This window comes from Watersipora subatra, chromosome 8, assembly GCF_963576615.1.
Source record: "Watersipora subatra chromosome 8, tzWatSuba1.1, whole genome shotgun sequence".
In the NCBI taxonomy this organism is placed as follows: domain Eukaryota; kingdom Metazoa; phylum Bryozoa; class Gymnolaemata; order Cheilostomatida; family Watersiporidae; genus Watersipora; species Watersipora subatra.
Genome location: NC_088715.1, coordinates 51783427 through 51807254, shown reverse-complemented (window position 1 = coordinate 51807254; position 23828 = coordinate 51783427). Strand labels below are relative to the sequence as shown.

General features: G+C 35.0%; 3 protein-coding genes across 3 annotated transcripts in view; all 3 read left to right on the top strand.

Annotated features, from left to right (window-relative positions):
* LOC137402139 (arginine--tRNA ligase, cytoplasmic-like) overlaps window positions 1–4532 on the top strand; it is a 38403-nt gene extending 33871 nt beyond the window's left edge. Inside the window, exons 14-16 of the mRNA XM_068088610.1 lie at window positions 2044–2167; window positions 2648–2771; window positions 4324–4532. Coding sequence (XP_067944711.1) covers window positions 2044–2167; window positions 2648–2771; window positions 4324–4433 — 358 coding nt within the window. The 3' untranslated portion in view covers window positions 4434–4532. The remainder of the gene's footprint in view (window positions 1–2043; window positions 2168–2647; window positions 2772–4323) is intronic.
* Window positions 4533–6334: 1802 nt separating this feature from the next.
* Window positions 6335–6733, top strand: LOC137402701 (uncharacterized). The gene has a single exon (XM_068089206.1). The coding sequence runs from the start codon at window positions 6335–6337 to the stop codon at window positions 6731–6733; it is 399 nt and encodes a 132-aa protein (XP_067945307.1).
* A 12219-nt stretch (window positions 6734–18952) lies between these two features.
* Window positions 18953–22592, top strand: LOC137402700 (uncharacterized). Its single transcript, XM_068089205.1, has 4 exons — window positions 18953–19033; window positions 19131–19626; window positions 20280–20363; window positions 22474–22592. The coding sequence occupies exons 1-4, from the start codon at window positions 18953–18955 to the stop codon at window positions 22590–22592; spliced, it is 780 nt and encodes a 259-aa protein (XP_067945306.1).
* The last annotated feature ends 1236 nt before the right edge of the window (window positions 22593–23828 follow it).

The following is a 23828-nucleotide window of genomic DNA, read 5'->3' as shown; positions in this document are numbered from 1 at the left end:
AGTCTTGACATTGGTAGTAGTCTAGTGGCGCAGCAGCTAGCACTGTAGCAGCATCTATTGTTATGAACGTTTATGCTTTGTTCCAATATGAAGGCCCTAATTCATGAATCAGTTGGATTAAGATGCAAACTGCTTTTATCATCGTCTTAATGAAGCAAAGGCTGTACATTTACAAAACAATTGAGGGCAGATGACAGCTCATTCGGAGCCATTTACCCATAAATTAACTTAATCAGTGATTGATATATTTTGTTGTTTTGCATATTTGATATTTTGATATAATTTTGCCTGTTGTCGCATATCCGATTATCGGAATTCATTTTTCCTTGCTGAGTTTCTTTAGCCACGACATGCAAATAACAACCCACCTCTACTTAACCAACAGCTGTTTAGTTGAAGTAAAATAGTACCCTTAACCATTAGTGTAAATAAAGTGCAATTGTTCTGGCAAATCACCAGAGTTTAACCCTGCGTTTAGCATAACGTTTTTTGAATTTTGGAAAGTTTTTTTTTATGTAAATGATTTAGTTTTTACTATTGTTTTGCTAAGCTAAGGTGAACAGAGTTGAATTGGTGAACTGGTATTTGATGAGCTAAAAATGTTTGTTATTGGTCTTTTGTTGACCTCACATGAACATTGTTGTAATGTCTATTGACAGAACTCGGTTTTCACAGTGTTTTGCTGAAGTTTTGTTTTGTAGTTTCAGTCATGACTGTTGTGCTTTATGGCTGTTTTTGATAAGAATGTATCAGCGAATCAATACTAATCAGTGAAGATTGACACTATCTCGTAGGACCCAGTTTGTTACAGCTGTGGTTACCGTCTTGGCTCACCTTTGCTTCACCCTTTAAAGTCAGCAGAACTTATTGTTGTTCATCTCGATTATCTCAAAAATCTACTGAAATATCAAAATGTCAAATATTTTTGTTTAGTTAACATATGAATATAGTAGCTTCCAGCTTTTTAGACACATATTTTAAGTGTTGTGTTAAAGCCTGCAACTGTGTAGTTAGCAGTAATTAGGTCTGGAATTGAATGAGTTAAGAAATTTGAGTATTATTTCAGGAGAAAAAGACTGATGATTCAGATCACTGCTTCTATCACACACCTTTAAACAGAAGCCATTTTGTGACAAGAAAAATCTTTAAGATAAACGCATGTGTTCAGAGCTTTCGACTGAAAATTATTCAAGGAATTATGAGTTATAACTACTGTCGAAACATTCCATGAACATATGTACTTGTATAGTAATACACTTGCCTCTAGCTTGTCTAGCATATTTTGTTGGTATCTGTAAGCGACCCTTCCTAGTATCACTCTATATCATCTGTATCCATTCTTTCCTAGTATCACTCTGTGTGATCTGTATCTATCCTTTCCTAGTATCACTCTTTGTGATCTGTATTTATCCCTTCCTAGTATCACTCTATGTGATCTGTATCTATCCTTTCCTAGTATCACTCTGTGTGATCTGTATCTATCCTTTCCTAGTATCACTCTGTGTGATCTGTATCTATCCTTTCCTAGTATCACTCTTTGTGATCTGTATTTATCCCTTCCTAGTATCACTCTATGTGATCTGTATCTATCCTTTCCTAGTATCACTCTATGTGATCTGTATTTATCCCTTCCTAGTATCACTCTATGGGATCTGTATCTATCCTTCCTAGTATCACTCTATGTGATCTGTATCCACCCTTTCTAGTATCGCTCTATGTGATCTGCATCCACCCTTCCTAGTATCACTTTATGTGATCTGTATCCACCCTTCCTAGTATCACTCTATGTGATCTGTATCCACCCTTCTTAGTATCACTCTATGTGATCTGTATCTATCCCTTCCTAGTATAACTCTATGTGATCTGTATCTATCCCTTCCTAGTATCACTCTATCTTATCTGTATCTATCCTTTCCTAGTATCACTCTATGTGATCCATATACATCCCTTCCTTTCTAGTATCACTCTATTTGATTTATATCCACCCTTCCTAATATCATTCTGTCATATATGTATCCAATTTTTTATATTGTTAATATGCAGATCAATAGCCCGATTGGCAAACGTAAGTGAAGAGGCAATGGCAGAGGCTGCTAGAACATCCACCCCTTCGATAGCGCATGACGCGGAGTGGAAATTGGCCAAGTTCATTCTTCGATTTCCTGAGGTAAGCGTAATAAATAAATTTTCCATTGACACCATTACAACAATCTGTGGCCAATGTTGCATTTCAAATTGAAATGTTAATAGCTGGTGAGAGATATAAGTGAGGCTTCGCTGTGTTGGTAAGAACAGTATTTAGGTTAAGTTTCAGTGAACAAGTTTTGTTTTAAATTGAAATGTTAATAGCTGGTGAGAGATATAAGTGAGGCTTCGCTGTGTTGGTAAGAACAGTATTTAGGTTAAGTTTCAGCGAACAAGTTTTGTTTTTCGTCTTTCTTGATGCTTTTTTCTTTTTGTAAAAGTATTCACAATTTGACAAAAGTTTTTTGAAAGAGGTTAGTTCATGGAATTATAATACAAGAATATTCTGTGTACTCTAAACCCTTTGAGGGTTTTTATCCCGGATTGCAACGTCAGAGCTCATAGGGAGCTTTTATACTGGTTGGGCCTCTACTAGTCAACAAGTACTCACCTTGTCTCACAGGTCATTTCTCAGATGACAGCAGATTTGTGTATCCACTACCTGTGTGAGTACCTGTATGACCTGTCACGAGCCTACACAGAGTTTTATGACAACTGCTACTGCGTGGAAAAGGATAGGACTACCGGTGAGTCAGTGCCTCAAAGTTGGAGCTTTCAGTGTGAACAGCTTTTGTATGTCTCTATTGTATTTCAAAGACAAACTTGCACAAAATTCTCGTAGATTTTATCAGAAAGTATTGGTATTTTTCTATCATTTGTGATTTTCTTTGATGTTCGAGGTGGTCTGACAGCCAGGATGTGTCTAGATTAAAATTGAAAAGACTTCATCATGGTTAAATCGCTCGGATCAAGCAAAAGTGTGATTATAATGTCTATTGTCACAAAGAGATGGACAGAATAGAGACGCTTCAACGAGTGGCGTTATTTTGCACATATTTTTCTTTTGAGCATTTTCACTACTATCAAGTTTTTGTGATTTTAATTTTGAAATATCCTGGCAGTCAGATCAGCTCAAACATTAAAAACAATCACAAATGATAAAAAAAACTACCGATACTTTCTGATAAAATCTACTAGAATTTCTGTGCTTGTTCTTTCTAAGCTTCAGAATGATATTTGGCTAATTTATTGAGAATATTGCGGGAAATCTTACTGTAACATTGCATGGCAAAACAAAAAGATATCTGCTCGTAACAAGCTAGTAGTCCAGATGTTAGTGCTATTTTTTGTTACTTTACTCACTATTAATCAAATGGCTGCGAGTTCTGTAGTATTAATGCTCTCCTTTCTGTCTATCAGTATCTTGTCTCTTCAGATCATGCTAGCCATTTTGTCATTTATTTTTTCACACATGTATACAAACAGTTTAGACTCTTTCAACCATCAAATGTGTAGACAGGGACAGAGAGTAAAAGACCAGCGATTTATTCAGAGGCTTCCATTTAAAAGCAAAAGTGTTTGTGGTTGTAAACTATCATAAATAGCGTTAGACTAAGGTTTAAAATTTTGATAAAGGACGCTTGGTTAACAGACGCTTGGTTCAAGGCCGTAAATATGATGCTTACAGACAGAGTAAGTGTAGATGTCACGTTATCACGTACACATGAGGCATTCAGATTCCTATTATATTTCTGTCAAAATTTTTGGAGAATGGTGATCGGTTTTGATTGGTGTGCACGAGAGTAAGCAATAATGGAGTCGGATCGAATCCATTGACGGAGGATAGACGTGTTTGTGGCTTCAGCATGACTTTAGCCGGAGATTTTTATAAATATTTTGAACTGTTAATCTATGGAAATATAAAGCTTGCATAATACCAAATGCATTTGGTGTATGCTACAAATGTGCAAATGTGCTAATGGAGTCAATCTTGGCTCTTTGATGGAATAATTGCAATATGGTCACATGTCGTTGAAAGGGATATGTGTAAGATAACTCCAATTTTATGAATACTTTTTAGACTAAACTGATAAATATTTTTTCTTCATCTTGTAATGTGTACACTCCACGATGTCTGAAAGTATGTTTACATAGGTTATACAAGGAGTCGTTTTCTCTACTGTTCTGGCTTGCGATGAATCTTTTTAGCTAAGCACATGTACTCAAAGCACTGTAGAAAAATAAACTGTTTATTATTTCAGTTCACATAGTTGTTTACTAATTCTTATCTGATTGTAGGTGCGATATTGAGTTTGAACATAGGGAGATTACTCCTTTGTGAGGCCACTGCCAATGTAATGGCCAAATCATTCAGTATACTTGGACTGCAGCCAGTGTCAAGGATGTAGCCTCACCCTTATTTAGTGGTCAGAAACATTTGCTTGGGGATTATCAATTGCATGATTGACACATTGTGGAATACTCTGGTGAAATAAAAACCATAACATGAGGGCATCAAATGAGTTCTTTTGTTTAACATGAGCCTGACCTCAAGGCCATTCCTTTGTTGAATTTATCTGCATAAGAAAGGAAACAGAAGATTTGTGATACTAACAAATCAGTGAATTGTGAGGCTTCAGGAATGTTCATTGGTTGAATGAAAATTGGCTGCCACATATTTGGTACTGGTGGTTTTAGTGTTCCTTTAACAAGCGGTCAGCCACCATAATCAGCTTGTATAAATGAAATGGAGCACTCAGGAAACCTGTTAGTTAAATGTCTTTTGTTTATAATTTTCAGAAATCCAATTTCTGCTCATATATGCAAATAAGCAAAACTGTGCTGCCGAGCTTAGAATTTTAACATGTCTAGTGTGAGTTTTACTCACATTTGCTATAGTCATGCCTTCCTTAATCACGACAGGCTATCAAATATGAGATACTAGCTGAATGCCTGACATTGCGCAGGTAATAAAATAAGTTTTTTGCACAGAAGCCTCATTTTTAATCAACATATACAAAATTCATCATTCTAACTTTGTTTTTAATTTCTTTATGTGTGCTGTAAGTTTAATTGAGTTTATGCTATAAATATTTAATATTTCTAGCATTTTGGGGAAGTCTAGGCTCGTATTTCCCTTTTTCTAGTTCAAGTGGGCTAGCTGAAGAGCTTGTGTTTCAACCGATCGCCATTAAAGACTGCCAGGTGTAATAAGTATGCCCACAATTGTTCTATACTATAGCAAGATGACATAGTGGTTAACGTGCCTATATGCAAAACCGGAGTTTCTGAGTTCAATAATAGTGCGAAGCGGCTTTTTGTCTGTATTTTATCGTCATAACTGGACATATGACAAACCAACAAACAAACACTTATATTGATATAGATATACATTTATATGTATAGTTGTATATACTGTATATATATAATATATATTTACATATATAAATTTGTATGTATTTATGTGTATACATGTAACTGTATACGTATTTGTATATATTTATGTATAGTCATACATGAATTTGTATGCATTTATATATAACTATATATATTTGTATATGCTTATTTATATTTATTTAATATATATTTGTATGCATATATTTATGTATATAATCGTATATGTATATATATAAATTTTTATGCATATCTATATATATTCATAATTATTCATATAGTTATACATGTATATAGTCATGGTTGATTACTCACAATACCACCATACTAAACTCTACTGTAACAAAAAGGCTTGCATTTTTGTGTTCTACATTATTTGCTGTAAAAGTCTGTAATTATTTACAAATTCACAAATCGTAAGATCACATTTTTTCACAAAAGTGTTTACACAGACAGACACAATGACAAAGTAGGATTTATTAATATACAGTCGTGGCCAAAAGTATTAACACCCCTCTTTCCGTTCTTTGGCTGTGAAATGCCAAACTAGCTCAACTTCAATTAATCGTTACTTATCCTATTATCAGCTTAAAACATGAAAAGTGTACATCAAATTAAAGCTTAAAGTCTACTCTTTCTGATGAACATGAAATATTGTTAATTGGGTAAAGATTAACCCTGTTCAAACTTTTGGAGACGGGCCCTATATTTTCATTCAAATTTTGACTTTTATCTCCAAGTTCAGTTTCCAGACAAATGCGCTATGCTTTACACAAAGCAATAAAGCAATGCATTACATAAATTCCTAGACATAGTGTAATCACTGAGTGGATCTTTAAAAGATTTGAAAGGTTTTGAATAGTATAAAATCCAGCGTGCATTTTGGATATTTTCATACAAATTTTCAAATGCGAAAATGACTAAACACCTTCAGGAGACTGATCGAACTGTGATTATTCACCTCCATGAGCGAGAACTAGGCTACACAGCTATTGCAAAACAGACTGAGAATAACATTTCAACTGTGAGGTGCACCATAAAAAGATATAAGGAGGATGACACACTAATAGATCACAGCAAGCCAGGGAGACCACAGGCTGCAGCTACCCGAGATGAACGCATATTGGTCAGAAAGAACCGCCAGGACTGGTTCAAAGGAAGTACAACTCTGGTAAAGGATCTTAAAGGGTCAACTGGTACATCTATTGCACCAAGAACGGCAAGAAGAATCTTACAGAAGTATGGATTGACACCAAGGAGAAAATCGATGCTCACCAGTGTCCACAAAAAACATTGTTTGGAGGTGGCCAAGTAGCACAAATCGTGGAGTCTAGAGCAATGGAGCAATGTTATATTCAGTGAAGAGTCTGATTTTGAGCTTCAAAATATTGCTGGAATATGTCAATATGTCAGGAGATCTGTTGAAAAAGCCTACAAACCACAGTGTGTGTGTTGCCAACAGTGAAACACCCTCGGACAGTGATGATCTGGGGATGCTTTTCGGCTCGTGGTGCAGAAAAAATTCACGCGTGTGAAGGAAGAATGAACACTGAAAAGTACCTCAAAGTGATGGAAGACAAGCTGTTGAAATCTGCCAGGGACCTGTACAAAGATGAAGAGTGGACTTTTCAGCAGGACAATGACCCTTGTCACACTGCCAAACGGTGTAAAGAGTGGTTCGACACCCACAGTGTGAAGGTGTTGAGCTGGCCTGCACAGTGCTCCGATTTCAATCCCATAGAGAATTTATGGCATCAGAAAAAGTTACTGGGTACCAAAGCTAAGCCAACCACAAAAGCCACATTGATAGAGGTATTGTCAAGGCATGGAACGGACTCGTCACTACAGAGAGGATGGAGAACTTGGTCAACAGCATGCCAAGGCATGCTGGGTGGTGATAGAGAGTAAAGGATGGCAAACAAAAAATGGATGGCAATATCAACCCCGAAGCCTTTTTACAGGGCCAACTCATTACATAGAGTTTGTTGAGACTTCTGGGACCAATTGAGAGTGTTTAATCACATACACTAATTGTATTCCACAAATAAAATAAAGTCCTAAACTGTTGTGATTTGACTCAGTCATGTATAAGAGCCTGTGTACCCATCCATGAATAACTATTCTTCTGTAACATGCTTTAGAGAGATGGAGAATCTTCTGCGGACCATTTTCATATATAGATTATATGATTTATGTGGGCCAGGGCCCTTGTAATAGCGCAATAACTAAATTAATATGAAAAAATGTTGGGGGTGTTAATACTTTTGGCCACGACTGTAGATATTCAACTCTCACATCAGCTAAGTTGCATAGTTGTCTTCTCTTGTTTTAAGCTCCGTATTTGTATAATCGGTTACATGCTCATGATCAGATTTGTCTCAATAGAGAAGGACCTTTGGTTGAAGGCGTCCACTTTACCATCTTTGCTGCCAACTTCTTCAGTTCTGAAGCAGTTTAGAAGTGAAGGCTGTCAGCTTGATACAGACAGCACAAGGAACTGCCATGCGATATCAATCTACAGCCAACCAATTACAGTCCTATAACTTAAGTATTCCATTCTGGGAACATTTACATTATAGGGATTTTACGTCGTATGAGCAGTAAAATGCATATAAGTTGCTTGAACTGTTCTAAGATCTTCGCAACTCACTCCTTTGGCCTCTCAAAATGAAAAAAGTTAGACTTAGCGTTATAATTTAATGACCTTAGTATTATTGACTTGAATTAACAACTTTTCTCCTTATTCTTATCTCTTTTACTCGGATTATGGTCCATAATTACAGTAATTTTACGACAGGTCAACTAAACCGCACACATTTAATTTCAATTCACATCATTTTTTTATAGCCAGCAAGGATTATTTTGCAAAGAAAAATCAATCAAGAAAAATTTTATGGTACTGAAATAAAGTAAAAAAAACATATCTTCACTATAATAAGAGCGGTATCTGTCCTATGATCTATCATTCACCAAAGTTAGATATTAAGATAAAACACAGCTTTTGATGAGACTCCAGCCCATTCTTCATCAACTATAACTCTTCAATTAAAACAGATTATGACTTCTGTGTTGCTTATCGAAGTTTCTCTCGCTGAGTTTAGAAATAAAAAATACCTTGTGAAATCTGATGATACGTAATGCGTAATTAGTTTTATTGCATTGGTTCAAGAAGCTGCATCTAATCTGATCTGAATGTGTAGGACTCGATATTCTATCAAATAATAATTCCTACACATTATTTAATAGGATAATCTGTATCTTGACAAAACTTTAAATTTGGTTACATGTAATAAATCATATAAGCTGTTTGTTTACTAGTAACAAAGGTGAGAACAAAAAATTATAAATAGGTTTGGGAAATTGGTTCAGCGAACAAAGTTTCTTCGACAAAGAACAACGCACAGTTTCTTTTGAACACCAATATAAAAAACTTGGCACAACGTTAAAGTTTCACGCTTGCTGACAGGTATTAGAGTTAATAGATTATTTAAACCCCTAAGATTTTTAGAAACGCTGACCTAAAACATTCATTAATAAAACAGTCACTACTTTTTTATGTCATTAAAAAAAGGACCTAACAGTTAGAAATGGAAGACAAAGAAGGTGCAATGAGGAACTATGTGTGCAATAGTATAGCTAGTCATGGCGGCAACGCTTATGGTTACGGCAATTATGATTATTATCGGTTACGGCAAGTCACAATGATTATCGAGTTGATCAAGTAAGTGCTGCCTGAGACTTGATTTGAAGATATTAAATTGCTAAATTGTCGGAGTTTATTTTATAGAAAAGTTAACTGGCTTGCTCATGTTCTTTTAATATTCCTCACCACGGTTTTAACATTTTGCTGCAGTGAAAAACTGGAGCACATCGTGACAGCAACAATGCTTTAGCACTTTGTGGTGCAACTCAATTTCATGGAACATAGTTAAACTCCTCTCAGCCTTGACAGAGCTTTAAAGCAGACATGTTGGTCAGTAACTGATAGGACAGTTCATGATAGGAGACAATGTGCAAAGTGTGTGTGAGTCACTGAGAGTATATATACTATGTGTCAGACTATCTAACAAGAACAGGCTACACATACCGATGCATTGCATTACATACATGGAGCTATTAGCTCCTGTGAAAGCACGTGGGCACAACTTCAGTATTTACTTTTTATTTTCTGGTCAATGAAATGGTTCTACTTGCATGTCTAATGCCAGCAGATCTATGTACGACCTAAAATCTGGCACATATTAGCTGCTCATTGGTGTGTGACAGCAATGCAATGTACAAAATTTTTGACATTTATCACAAATTACATAATGGCTCAATATTATTATTGTTTGCATGTTTTTTGCAGTGAAGTCTTCCTTTTTAATCTACAGAATAGCGAGAAAATAAATTTTGGATTGCTTATTCACCAATGAAAACTTATTTAAGCAACTTTTTTGTTCCATTAAACACGGAGCTATGTGAATGTTGCAGTATTATTACTTGAAAGTATTCCAAATTCTCAGGGATGAATAGAAAGGAGCAAAAAAAATGGTTTTAGATCTAGCCTTTTTAATTATTAAAAATAATTTTTTGTGTACTGTCAGCAAAGATTTTTTTAAAAAGCTCTATTCTACCTTTTGTTAAGTTTTGAGCTAGCAAGATTTCCTTTTTTCGCTTTATCTTTGAGCACTTTTTTGTTATTGCATCTGGTTCTTTACGATTACCTATAACCAAATGACTGAACTAAGCACATTTTTTGCAAATGGTGCAAAAGTTATAGCCTACATACAGGATTGAAATTTTTCATTGAGTTAAAATTTTGTAGCAATTTGGAAGGAAGCATAGAGAATGCCTACAGTTTAGTTTTATATTTATTCTAGCCAGACATCGGAACAAACACAAACATGTGCCGGTATAATATACAACAACACAAATTAATACAACATACAGAGCAATACCACACAGATATACAAGATAGTGATAAAGAAGTATAAAACATACAATATGACAACACAGATATATTCAAAGTACAATAAAGCGATATAGGCCCTATATAAAATTTGGTAAAATACCAGAGAGATAAAAGCATATCATAAAAACACTGCAAAGGTAAAAGCATACAACGAATTACCACAGAAGTATACAAAACACAGCACTGGTTGCACTAAAAAGCCGTAAAAACAATGGCGACACGCTTGAAGAACTCAACCGCCTAAACATTTTGCAGCGAGCTGCTTCCTAAAATTTATTGTTGTGCCGAGTATTTTAGACATGCTATTTGTGAAAGTTGCCATAAAAATGACTGGTTTGTTCACCTCTTAGGTTAGTTGAAAACTTTTCTTTGAGCAATTGCCAACCAACTTAGTGTCAGTATTCTTGCTGTCTAAGTATTGTCGCTGCAAAACTTCTATTTTAATAGCAATTAATGCATTTACTTTAATAATGTCCATTGACCGCTGGCTTGCCTTGTGAGCTGGGATCTTTTCTTTTGCTTTCCGAGTGGATGTACGTAAGTTGATTTGCTTTTTAGAGGGTTGTTGTCATTTGATCTGCCATTTGGGTGGTTGTCTTGTCATCTGCTATGTAGGTGGTCGTCCTGTCATCCGCTATGTGAGTGGCTGTCTTATCATCTGCCATCTGGGTGGTCGTCTTGTCATCTGCTATGTGAGTGGTTGTCATATCATCTGCTCTTCGTACGGTTGATATTTCATCAGCATTTTGCATGGTTGCCATCCTCTCTTCTCTCCGAGTGATTGCGATTATGTGCCGTTTCTTACGGGCAGCCATTGCATCATCCATTTTTTGGGTAGTTGCCATTCTTGCCTGACTGGGACTCATGGTTGTGGTCATCACAATAAGACTTGCCGTAGTTGTTGCATTGGAAACTTGGGTAGAAAGAGTACCAACTGCAGCAGTTGTATTTTCTTCACCAAGACATGCCTTCAACTTTATCATCAGCAGTCCAACAACAAGAAGCATCATGATTTCTGTACCTTTGGCCCTATAAACATAAAACAGGTTAGCTTTGACTATGAGGCATACCTTGGAAATGTACATTAAAAATTTTTATAGAATTTTCATAATCTGATAACTTTTTCATCAAAATGTTTTTAAATTGTATAAAGAACCCCGACAATCATTTGCAACTTTTTGGATTACAAGCATTTTAGCATTTCTAAGTTGTAACTAAACTTCAATATACAGTTTGGTTGTCATTATGAATTGTAGTATTTACTCTATGCAATAAAAAATCCGTTGTTAAAATAACTAGAGTATTGTTTACAAAATTATATTTAAAGTTTATAAAGTAAGCTCTAAAGATGATGTTGGCTATCTAAGCAATGAACATGATTCAGAACAGAAATTCAAGCTTAGCTCATCAAAACAAGCAATAAAATAAATAAATACTTGTGTTTTCAATTGTCTTATAAATAAACAAGCAATAAAATTCTAAGTCAATATTTCTTTTGCGTTGTTTTTTCCCAGTAAATGCTGCTAATTATTGTCATAAAACCGAGGTGTACCACTTTTTTATTGAGTTAAACAAATTTTTTATGGTTTTTCAAGGAACTAGCAACATTCTACTATGAAAGAGATAAAATATAATATTATTATGTTGTAAATAAGATTAACTTCGGAGTGGACATGAGAAAAAATGTAACAATAAAACTTTCAGAAACTGTCAAACAAAGTTTTTTTTGATACTGTGATGAACTTTGTTTTATTAACAGGTTATTAATTTTTGTTTAACAACCGGGCTGTTTGTCTTTTTAAACCATAAAAACAAGATAAGAGTCATTTTATTAGTACAAAAAATAGTTGCTGGGGTATGAACTCGTATGATATGATAATTACTTAATAAGTTTAATGCCAATATTACAAGATTTAATAAAAATCAAATCTAATTGCAAAAGGAACATCAAACCTAAAAACATGTTTTAAAGTTTTTAACACAACTTGATTTAACTATCAAGAACAAACTTAACTCTGACGAAAATATTATTAAAAAGCTCAATGATAACAAATGCCATAAATAATATTAGATATACTTACATCTCTTTGTCTACCAAGACTAACTGATAAATAAATGAGATATGTTCTCTGCTGCATGAGCCGACTCGAATGAAAAACCTCACTTTCACCTCAGTATTTATATGCTTTGGACAGCACTTGAAACTATGTTGGCTTTGTTCTGGTCAAAGGAGAGACTTAAATACTTCAGTGATTACTAACTTGCACCTAAAGTAGAGGTCTCTATGTTTAAACATGAGCTTATCATAACCAAAGCAATTATTGTGACAATAAGGAAAGAGTTACAATTAGTAAAATATTTGGTATGTCTACAAGCGATTACATCACAATGGCAAGCTTTCTGCACGCGTTAAGGGGAGACAATGTCAAGGTTGCTCTTTGTTTTCTGCAGAATTTTATGAGATGTTTAAAGTTGTAAGAATAATCTTTAAACTAAATGAAGGTTTATTTAAATTTTTATTCATTTATTTTTGTTACCAATAAACAAATTAAAATTGTTTTATGTATAAATCTTTCGGTTTTTATTTATTAGAAGCATAAAATATATTTGCTTGTTTTGCCTGGCAAGTCAGCCAAAACAGATTTTATATATGTTAAAATCTAGGGCTTGAATTAAAATTTAAAATGTTGCTTTCATAAGAAATTTTTATTTCATAACAAAGTGCACGCTAAACTAAATGAAGATAATGATAATATTCATATGATAGGAAATGCTGCGTTTGTACGTTTTTTCCTTTGCAAAATCTCTAAGAATAAAAGGATATACTTTTGCCTTGAGACGAATTAAATAAATTAAAAACTACTCTACTGGAAACTTATAAAAATGTTGATAATATTATAAAAAAAACTGTTAATTATTGCTCTCTTTAGACACGCCTAAAATTTAAGAAAATAATTAGTTATATATGGATAGGCTGCCATTTCTGTATTTCTCTATAAGAAATCTTTACCAGGAGTACCAGGAGTTTTAGAGCATCAAACTTCACTTATTATAGTCAAGCACAAGCGTATGGAAATATAGACCAGAGCAGAAAACAGTAAAAACTGATAATGTAACTCGTAAAATTAAGTAAATGAGGTTGATCCTTCAAGTAAGTAGTAGTTACTATTAGAAAAACTGTCTACTCACCAGAATAAATATTTAAAAAAACAACCTTACAAAGCATACTTCATAAATAAAAAAATCAATGTTATAAAATATAAACCATTTGCAAAACATTTGATATTTGCTGTAAGCCTGTTAAATTTTTAGCAGGCTTTTAATCAAGTGCTGCAATATGTCACTGAGCTATAAAGTGCTTTCTCTAGTTAAGTTTAGGTCATTTACAAAAAAACTTTCAAATAGTTTAGAAAAGATATTTGTAAAGTCCTGGTTGAAACTCAATCTTTGAAAAAAATAGGAAACTGCTGCATTTTAAATGTTTGCCATTTTCTATTCAATGTAATTTTGAAATATATTATTAAAAGGCTTGTTGATTTCGATAACTTGCCAAAGCACAATTAGTGTAGTCAGTGCTAAAAGCTGGTTCCAAAAAATGGCACTAGCACCAGCGACAGGTTTTCTGGTCTGTCACCATGAAATGGCAACATATTTTTTGAGTACCGCCATGAACACCCACCTTTGTCTGCATCTCTCGTGACTTGCAAAAGTTAAACAATTATTGAAATCTTGCAACCAAGCCGCAGTAAAAACTTTTCAAAAATGATATAATGAATGAAAAAGTTAAAATGGCACAAGATTGCCACTAAGGTATCACCCCCGATATAAGAAGTCCTCAAACTACTTCTGTTTTTAATGGAGCACAGTTATTTGGACACACCGCAGAAACTTAGCTAATAATGACACAACTCCCTGCGAACACAAATATATGAGTCCTATGCCCTAAGGTTTTGATGTACAAAATTGCTGTCAGATTCTCATAGCCACTTTGAGTCAAAGAGACATATATAGTGCAGTAGAACACCAACCCGGACTATGTGGACCAGCATTATCAGTATAGGTGTCCCAACTGATAATAGAATCAGAAGGAAACAATGGCCTATATAATTATCCCTTTACTACACCAGTCTACAAAAGGATTTGTTCACAGCTTCAATCACTATCTATTACATAACATTCTAAACCTTTTACTGTCTTAGTTTCTTGGAGAAGCTGATTGGCTCTTTTCCTTCAAATTCTATCAACCAGGTTTATTCACTTGTAGGGAGAGCTAAATATAGTAACAACAGGAAACTATTTATTATATCATTTGGTTACCTCAGTTACTAAAGCTTTATAGACATCTGATGTAATTCCTGGATGCTTTGTGCAAATTTCTATTGACCAGAAGTTGTCTTTCCTTGACAAGTCAAATTTTACAATTCGTAAATGATTGCAACGTCTCTCCAGATGCATAGCAAACAATGCACATGGTCCAAGCAATGCAACATGTATAAGCTTTGAAATTATAGCAGTTTGGTAGGCTTGTAAAATTAGATTAATCTGAATTATTTTGAATTTAGTTTCATCCTCATCATCATAGCAGCCTGTCGATGCGACAGTGAATTTTGCATTTTGGTCTGATCAAACATCTTCGACCATTTTCATTCATAGCTCTTTTTTGGCAACCACTCCTGTCCATATCCAGCTTCTTCATATTTCATTTCAGAGTAGATTTTCAATAGACCATTTCATGAGAACTGCTTACAAAATGGTTTAATGTGCTACTAGCTTTTGCTGTACTAGTAACACACACTTGCCAGTGGTAAGGGTTATCAGTGGCAAGGACAGGCCAAGACATACCGAATCGCTCTCCTGTTGCGGTTATTGACGAGAAGAAAGGTTTGTTAATCCCTCTTGTTTAATATCGCTCTTGTGGCTGTGTGTGTCACATCACACTGAATGGCCTGGCCCACCACAGACCTGCCACTGGTGGGTTATCCGGTAGCAGGCATAATTACCTGGCTTGACTGGGTCAGGTCAGGTGATTATGCCCGCTATCGGATAACCATAAAAACTGATACAACTTGTCACATGGGTCGAGCAGTCAGCGACTAACCTGACCACCAAGTCTTTGGGCCTGATGGGTGCGACTAGATACAAATTTAGTTTATTTGTAAAATTATTATTAAAATTATTATTAAAATATATTATTTTGAAATATAGTTTTAGTTTGTCATGTATTCATCTGATGTATTTTAGTTTTGTCTTCTCACACTAATAGGTAACTTTTTATACTGAAAACCTACATAAAATTCCTCCTCTGCAATTATGTGAAAAACTTCAAACTTTAATTAATTCTGTAGTTAATTATTATATTAGTTAAAATTTGTTATTGCAGCTATTGTTTAGCATAATTCATTTCTACCTTTTGTATTCTGATTGAAGTTAAGTCACCATATTTTAAATGCTATGAGATAGTAAACCCTGGTAACAAATGAAACAACTTAAGCTTGACCTTGCAGGTCAGAAAGTTACTAAACTGAACTTTTAATCAGAAACCGTTGATTTCTCAGAAATACTGTAAATGGAAAGATTCTTCTACAGCTTGATTAAGGTGGCAATATTTCAGTATCTATTAAAGTTGTATTTTGTGTAAAGAGTCACAAAAAAAAACCATCAAGGCCTTAAGACAAGGCAGTGGAGCTACCCTTTTTTAAGACAGCTCAGTCCAAGGCTCAGCAGATCGCTAAATATATATATATATATATATATATATATATATATATATATATATAAAATTGTTTCCTCACCCCGGATACCCCGTATGGGTGGTAAATTCTGCTCTAATTCGGGTCTCCTACCAGAGACCTGGGAGTTTGAGCACTCGCCTCAAGATTTTAGCTGTTCCCAATAGCGCACTTTTCTGCAACTCACCTGAGTTGATTGTTGTTGGTATTTGGGCAAGCCACATTTTATGCGCCGGTGTTATTGCGCCCAGTGCCCCAATGACTACTGGGATTACAGTTGTTCTTACATTCCAGCATTTTTCAATTTCTTCTCTAAGAGGGAGATATTTCTCTACCTTTTCTTTTTCTATGCTGGCTATATTGTAGTCATTGGGTACTGCTATATCTATTATAGTAGCCCTCTTGTTCTCCTTGTCTACCACCACTATATCTGGTTGGTTTGCTAGGACATGCTTGTCAGTTTGGATGTAGAAGTCCCAGAGGATCTTAGCGCGGTCATTTTCATTGACTTTACCAGGAGCTTCCCACCAGTGTTGTGGTTTATTAAGGCCATACTCATCACATAGACTTCTATACACAACACCTGCGACATGATTATGCCGCTCAGTGTATGCGTTCCCTGCTAGCTGCTTGCATCCACTGATGATGTGTTGGATGGTCTCAGGTGCATGTTTGCACAGTCTGCATCTAGGATCGTCTCTAGTGTGATAGATTTTCATTTGGAGTTGCCTTGTTGGGAGCACTTGCTCCTGGGCTGCCATGATTAGCGACTCTGTATTGTATATATACATACATATATATATATATATATATATATATATATATATGTAGCGAAGTGATAGTTGACTAAAAAAACTTTATTACTATTAGTTTCATATACATAGTAAAATGTACAATTCTCAGATAAAACTCATTTACTAGTGACAAGCAGGTAAGATGTACCTTGAACAACCCCACTATAGGATTAAAACATAATTATATGAAAGCCATGTTGTTAAGTATATGGCTAGGTTATATTACTGGATAATAAGAATTTTCTATCACGCGACATGTAGAAATGAGATCTTGTCTCTTATTTAGACTGGCCTTATCTGGATGCATAATTATATAATATTTTTCTAACAAACATAGTCTGCATATTTCTGAGGTGTTGTCATATGCTTTCGCTTGCTTTACTGCATTCCATTTGATGGTGTACCCTGTGTTGCTCCTTTTCAGCTCCCAAATATAATTACTGAGCATTGTTGCCTGTCTTTTTTTGTCATTGTTGAATGATGCCTTATGATTGGTGAATCTAGCCTTGAAAGTGGTGTCACACAGCCCAATAAATGTTTGGTTGTTTTGCTGGTCATCTGTAACTATTGCCTGGTATATTAGGTTTTTGGTTAGACACCTTCCTTCTAGTTGGCATTCTTCTGGCTTTCTGCAGTTGCAGGTTCTATCGCTGGTGTTGTCTTTCTTCTTTTCCGTGTTTAGTAGCTTTTTGTTATGATATATATATATATATTACATTTTTAGCAATAGCTTCACTTCAAATAGAAAGGTTTTTGAATTATGACATTCAACAATAACAAAACAAAAAAAGGAGAACAAGGGAAACAGTTAGCCACTAAAATGGAATGAATAGTTTGACAATGAGTGTTTAAAATGCCTTTCTCTGCTAAGAGAACAGATCTTAGGTGGAAGATCGTTGCAATCGCTGATCGGAAAGCAGATGGCAATTATGTTTTCAACATAATTAACAGTGGTTGTATGCAATTTGTTCATATCACGTTAGTTGAAATGAGTTGAGAACCTGTAATTGTCATGTTAGAAACAAGGCCACAAACCATGAAAAATCTTGAAACCTTGAACTAAACTAAACATTTAGCATAGGCAGAGTAAGAAGACGCAAAGATTTTGAAAGACCATTCGTTGGAACAATATATGCTGGAATATGATGCAGATTTGCAATTAGTCGAAATGCTCTTTTTTGCAACAAAAATAAGTCCTCTGTGACATATCTAGGAGCTAGATTATAATAAATGTGTATACCATAAATAATATGGCAAATATAAACTGATAATAAAATGCAATGGCAGATTTTGAGTTTATGTATGGTCCGCAAAACTGGAGCAGATTCAATGGCTTCGTGACCGTATTACAAATAGCGTCAACATGATTAGTCCACGAGAGTCAATCTGCCTGTATCAGGCCTGATAATCTAGTGGTATAGTAGTCTAGGCTTCTAGTAGTCTAGCGGTATAGTGAACTAGTGGCCTAGTAATGTAGTGGTCTTGTATTCTAGTAGTCTGGTAGTTTAGTGGTCTAGTAGTCTAGTGGTCTAGTAATCTAGTAATCTAGTGGTTTAGTAGTCTAGTAATCTAGTGGTATAATAGTGGACTAGTGGCCTAGTAATGTAGTGGTATAGTATTCTAGTAGTCTAGTGGTCTAGTAGTCTAGTGGTCTAGTACGTTAGTTGTCTAGTGGTCTAGTAGTCCAGCGGTCTAGTGGCCTAGTAGTCTAGGAGTCAAGTAGACTAGTGGTCTAGTAGTCTAGTGGTGTAGTGGACTATTGATCTAGTAGTCTAGTGGCCTAGTGGTCTAATAATTTAGTAGTCTAGTTGTCTAGTAGTCTAGTGGTCTAGTAATCTAGCGGTCTAGTGGACTAGTGGCCTAGTAATCTAGTGGTCTTACAGTCTAGTAGTCTAGCTCTCTAGTAGTCTAGTAGTACCATTGCTTTGATACCATAGATATCCCTATTGTTTTCATTGGCTGGAATACATTAATAGAACTTTTATGCTCGGATATTGTTCATTCACTATTCGCACTTCAATGGCCAAAACGTTTAACAATCCCATAATGCATAACGAATGACTTCAACCAAAAAAGACAATAGGTCACATTCGCTGAACAGCTTAGACAACACTAAGTGGGTCATAAAAGACATTCCGGTTAGTAGACTTTTGCACCAGAGTTTTCATAATGGAAGAGAAAAGTACATCACTTTCTTCTCTTTTGGTTGAGTACATTTTAACTGATGAGGTTTAGCAACTCAAGAAAACGTTTGCCGAAAGCTCACTTACTGTGAGATACGAAGCGCTGATGAACGGTGAAGGAAATTATGGGTTTACTCCAATTCACCGAGCTGCCACAAGAAAAGATATTGACAGCATGACCCGTATGCTGACGGGACTCACCTTTATGCAGCAGTATAAGATACTGCAAAAGTCAGCTGCCAACGACAGCACTGCTCTGCATAATGCTGCTTACAAAGGTCATACTGGCATCGCCTTGGTTTTGCTAAGTAATCTTCCATCATCTAAAAGGTTTAGCCTTTTAAAGATTCAGGATTCTGATGGCGATACCGCTCTGCACGTTGCGGCTAACCGGAAAAATGAAAACACATTACAGATATTGCTGGCCTCTGTGGATACAGACCAGCAGGAGGAGTTATTAAAAATTATAAACAAGAAAAATGAAAAGTTTGGTGCTATATCTTTGCTATGTGATCTCAGCTATGGCTATCAAGCTTGGATGAGCCACGGTGAGCAATAATAATAATGAAATTAAATACTTAAAGCTTTCATTAAAGTATCTTTAGTTCATGAAAACCAACTTGTAGGAGTTATTTCAGTAATAGCCCTAAACAAGTGCTTTGTTGAAAGTGTGGCAGCTTGTAGCAGGTGTTAATGGCAACCTTCAAAGTCTCTGCTGCTTCAATATTTTTCTTGCCAATACTTTGCTAGATCAGCTGACCAAGTATATCTATGAGTTTATTAAACTCGGATCTTGCAATCTCGCTTGAAAGAATGTCCTCAAAAAAAATATAGGCAGTGATTAAAATACTTAAAAATTATTATATTGATTAGGTGTCAAACTCATGACATTTGTGTGGGCAACCCAACACTCTACCAACTGCTCTGATCATCTAACCTTTGAACTCATAGAAAAATCTCCTTTGTAATTAGAGCGCTTTTCTGCTGCGTTAGCTTTTTCATATAAATATGGTATGATATATCTGATTGGAAGCAGAAGAATGCGTCTTCGCATGTACTAAATACACTTGCCTTCAACGAACATGCTCATGACTTGTTATTGTGAAAGTAACGTGGTCAATTGCTGTGAAACTATTAAAGCTCTTGAACAACAGTGGTCTTTCTGATAGCTTAGGCTTAAACGAATTGGTATACATTTTAGAGCTTTCAAAGTCAAAGCAGAAAATTGACAAGCTGAAAACACACCTCAGAGTTCAAGACACTGTTATGGCACAGCAAGCCCAAGGTAAAACCTAGCGGGTGAAAAATGCTGCTGAAAAAGGAATAAAATTTCTAAAGTTTGTGTTTATAGTTTGTGGTGAGAAAATATTGGAATTGCCTCAAAGCTTTGTCATAACAGTCCATGAAAGGTGTGTGCTATGTTCACGGAGGTAAACAACAATATCAGTGTAGTATCCAACAAGTGAGTGTAATGCGATGTGGAGAATTTAATAGTTTGTATTGTCAATGAACAAGCATATGTAGCACCGGCTAGGATGATTACATAAATTGATCCATAATATTTACAATGTCAAAATAAAGTAAAACAATATTTACAACAGTGAGTCCTTTAAACATAAATACAACATTAAGCAATACTTAATAGAACTTATAATTCTATTTTGCAATTTGTGGGCAAGATTTTTTGTGGTGCAGTCACACCAATTTAGGCAGGAGGGAGAGTCGATACACAGGGTTCATCAGTTTTAGAACTCGAGTTCACAGTTATCACCCTAGTAGGGAAGACAACTTTAACTAATCAGTACGCATGGCTTGTATGTGAGAATATGATGATGGTACGAAGGGATAGTATATTTTGTTGAGCACTGAAAATCTGCCTACTTGAATAATGTTTGTTGATGAGATCTTCTTTGTCTTTGGTTAGTTTAAATTTTAGCTATCTTGTTGGTATGCATTGTAAGTGAGCGAAATATAGTAAAGTTTTTACAAAACAAAGAGAATGAAAACCTATACAAACTTCCTATGACCTTACGACGATACCTTAGACTAGACACATTCAGAACTAAAATAGAATAGGGTATAATAAACCGTCTCTGTATGTCTGCAGTCTTTTGTCTGTCGTGCATCATCAATATGGTAGTCACTTACACCATGCTTTCCTGTCTGTCCTGACACAAAAGTCGTGTTCCACTTCTGAGTCAAGGTTTGCATTGAACACCTCTCAGACTACGCTGATTTGTCTGCCACTTGCTATTAGTAGCAGATTGCCAATGGAAAATTTTTTGTAAGTTGTCAAATGACAATCACTTATTTACGCAATCACCCTGCGTGGTATGCAAAGCAGTTGGGTATGTGCTCCCATATAGCAGCTTATATCGGGGAGCTGACAACTCAATCTCAATTGGGTAAGGCGTCGGACCTGCAAACGAACGGTAGGGTCCGACATCAAATCTTCTTCGGTACAGGTTCTTTATTCCAAGATTTTAATATCTATAGCTGGAATGCAGGCAGACATATGACATACAGACATAAAACATACTTTGAGAAATATAGATTAGGCTATTTGGTATAATATTGTACATATTGTAATTATTATATATGTATATTATTGCATATATATAACACTTGAGAGTGCTGGTATTTCTGGTGTCGATAAGTGAAGGGTCACACAATATTTTTTTACACACAGTTGCGATAATGCAACAGCTACAATCGTGGACTAAAATCTTTCTAAATGTTGTAATATTTTAGGCTGGAGTAACCAAATTTGTTTCTGATTAACCATTTTCTGTGATTCGCGAAAAACTTTTCACTGTTCTCTTTGCAGATAGTCGATTAAGTGATTACCATATCGGTGAAATATTACTGAAAACAGCATGTGGAATATGACTTCAATTTATATATTTATGCCTAAAACTGAAAAATTGCTTACCTCTTCCAACAATAGAAGCATGTATATTTTCAATATTTTGCCACTTGTATCCCACTAGAGAACTCTACGTTCTGTTTAAGGTATTTGAAGCTAGTGTTCCAATGATAGCCATTCCATCTGAATAACTTGGAAGCTTAGTAATAATTTCATCCATTCTTTAAGATTATTGTTCTGAAAAACTCACTGAAATGTTTTCCTACTTTAATTTTTCACCATAAATTGCTAATTTAATCAATAAATTTTTTCAATGTAAAAAAGTAAAGCGATTAAATTTAATATGTTTGTTTAAACAAAAATAACTAAATGCTTATCAACAATGCAATAAAATAGAAATAAAAATTCTGTGGTTTATGGATGTTTTTGACTCCCGATGTCATCTAATTAAATACTTTCAACATGCAGACGCGTGTTGGTAGTATTTAATTAGTTGACTATGAGAGACAATTGTTCTGAAATTTTTCAGACATACAAAGACTTACACAGATTGCGTTAGACTTGCAGAAGATGATGAAAGAGGTGGATACATTTAACAAAAGGTGTTTCTCTGTTGGAGCCGTAACTGACCAAGAACATGAAGGGTAGATGTGGCTGTCTCTCTGAAGCTTTATCCTAAGCCTAATTCTAACACATACTCTTTACATTTGCAAAGAACACGTGATGTCAAACAGGCAGCGAGCGTAAGACAAATAAAAAAAACACCAAACTACCAAATTATAGACAGCACTTTTTTAGAATATTGTGTACTAATTTAAAGTGGTTGTGCTTTTTTATGTAATACAAGCTTTATGCATATGATCACGTTTACAATACGGTGTTGTTCTTTAGCTTTTCTCATGAAGAGTCAAGCAAAGTTAAACATTTAAATTGTTTTTTTTTAAATCTTATCACTGTTACTTTTACTAATAATAGAAAACTCAAATCAGTAAAACTGTTCAAAAGCTGTTGAAACAATGACTCATTAGAAACTGTTTCATGTGTATTAATACCACAGGTGTGTGTCTCATAAGACATTATAAGTTGAAGTCTTAGCTTTGCATGATATTTATGATAAGAGGTCAAGTGCAAAGTGTCAATAAGAGTATTAACCATGTGTCAAACAAGAAACAGTGTCTGACAAGAACTTGTCTGATAGATTGCAGTACTTACATAGAGTTATTAGCTCCTGTAAAAGCACGTGGGCCCAACTTCAAAATTCAATTTTTACTCATGAGTCAGTGAAATGGTTCTACTTTTATGGGTAATGCCAGAAAGTTTATGCATGACCTAAAATCTGGCACATATTAGCTGCTCATTAGTGTATGACTGCAAAACCATGAACAAAATTTTTGGCATTTCTCACAAATTACATAATGGTTCAATATTATTACCGATTGCTTGTTTTTTGTGGTAAAGTCTCCCTTTTTAATTTACAGAATGGCAGGAAAAAAATTAGGAATTGCTTATTTACCAATGAAAAATCAGTTAGGCAATTCTCTTGCTCCATTAAACACCGGACTATGTGAATGTTGCAATATTATTGCTTGAAAGTATTCAATATTTTTAGGAATGACTAATACTCAAGGGCATAACAATAATGGTTATATAGTATAGTCTTGCTAATTATGAAAAACAATTTTGTGCGTACTGTCAGCAAAATGTTTTTAAAAAGCCATATTTTATCGCTTTAAAGTTTTGAGCAAGCAAAATTTCCGTTTTTCGCTTAGTTTGAAAACTTTGCCGTTGTATCTGGCTCTTTATGGTTACCTATAACCAAGTGACTGAATTAAGTACTGTGTATTTTTTTGCAAATGGAGCAAGACTTTGACAGCTATAGCTCAT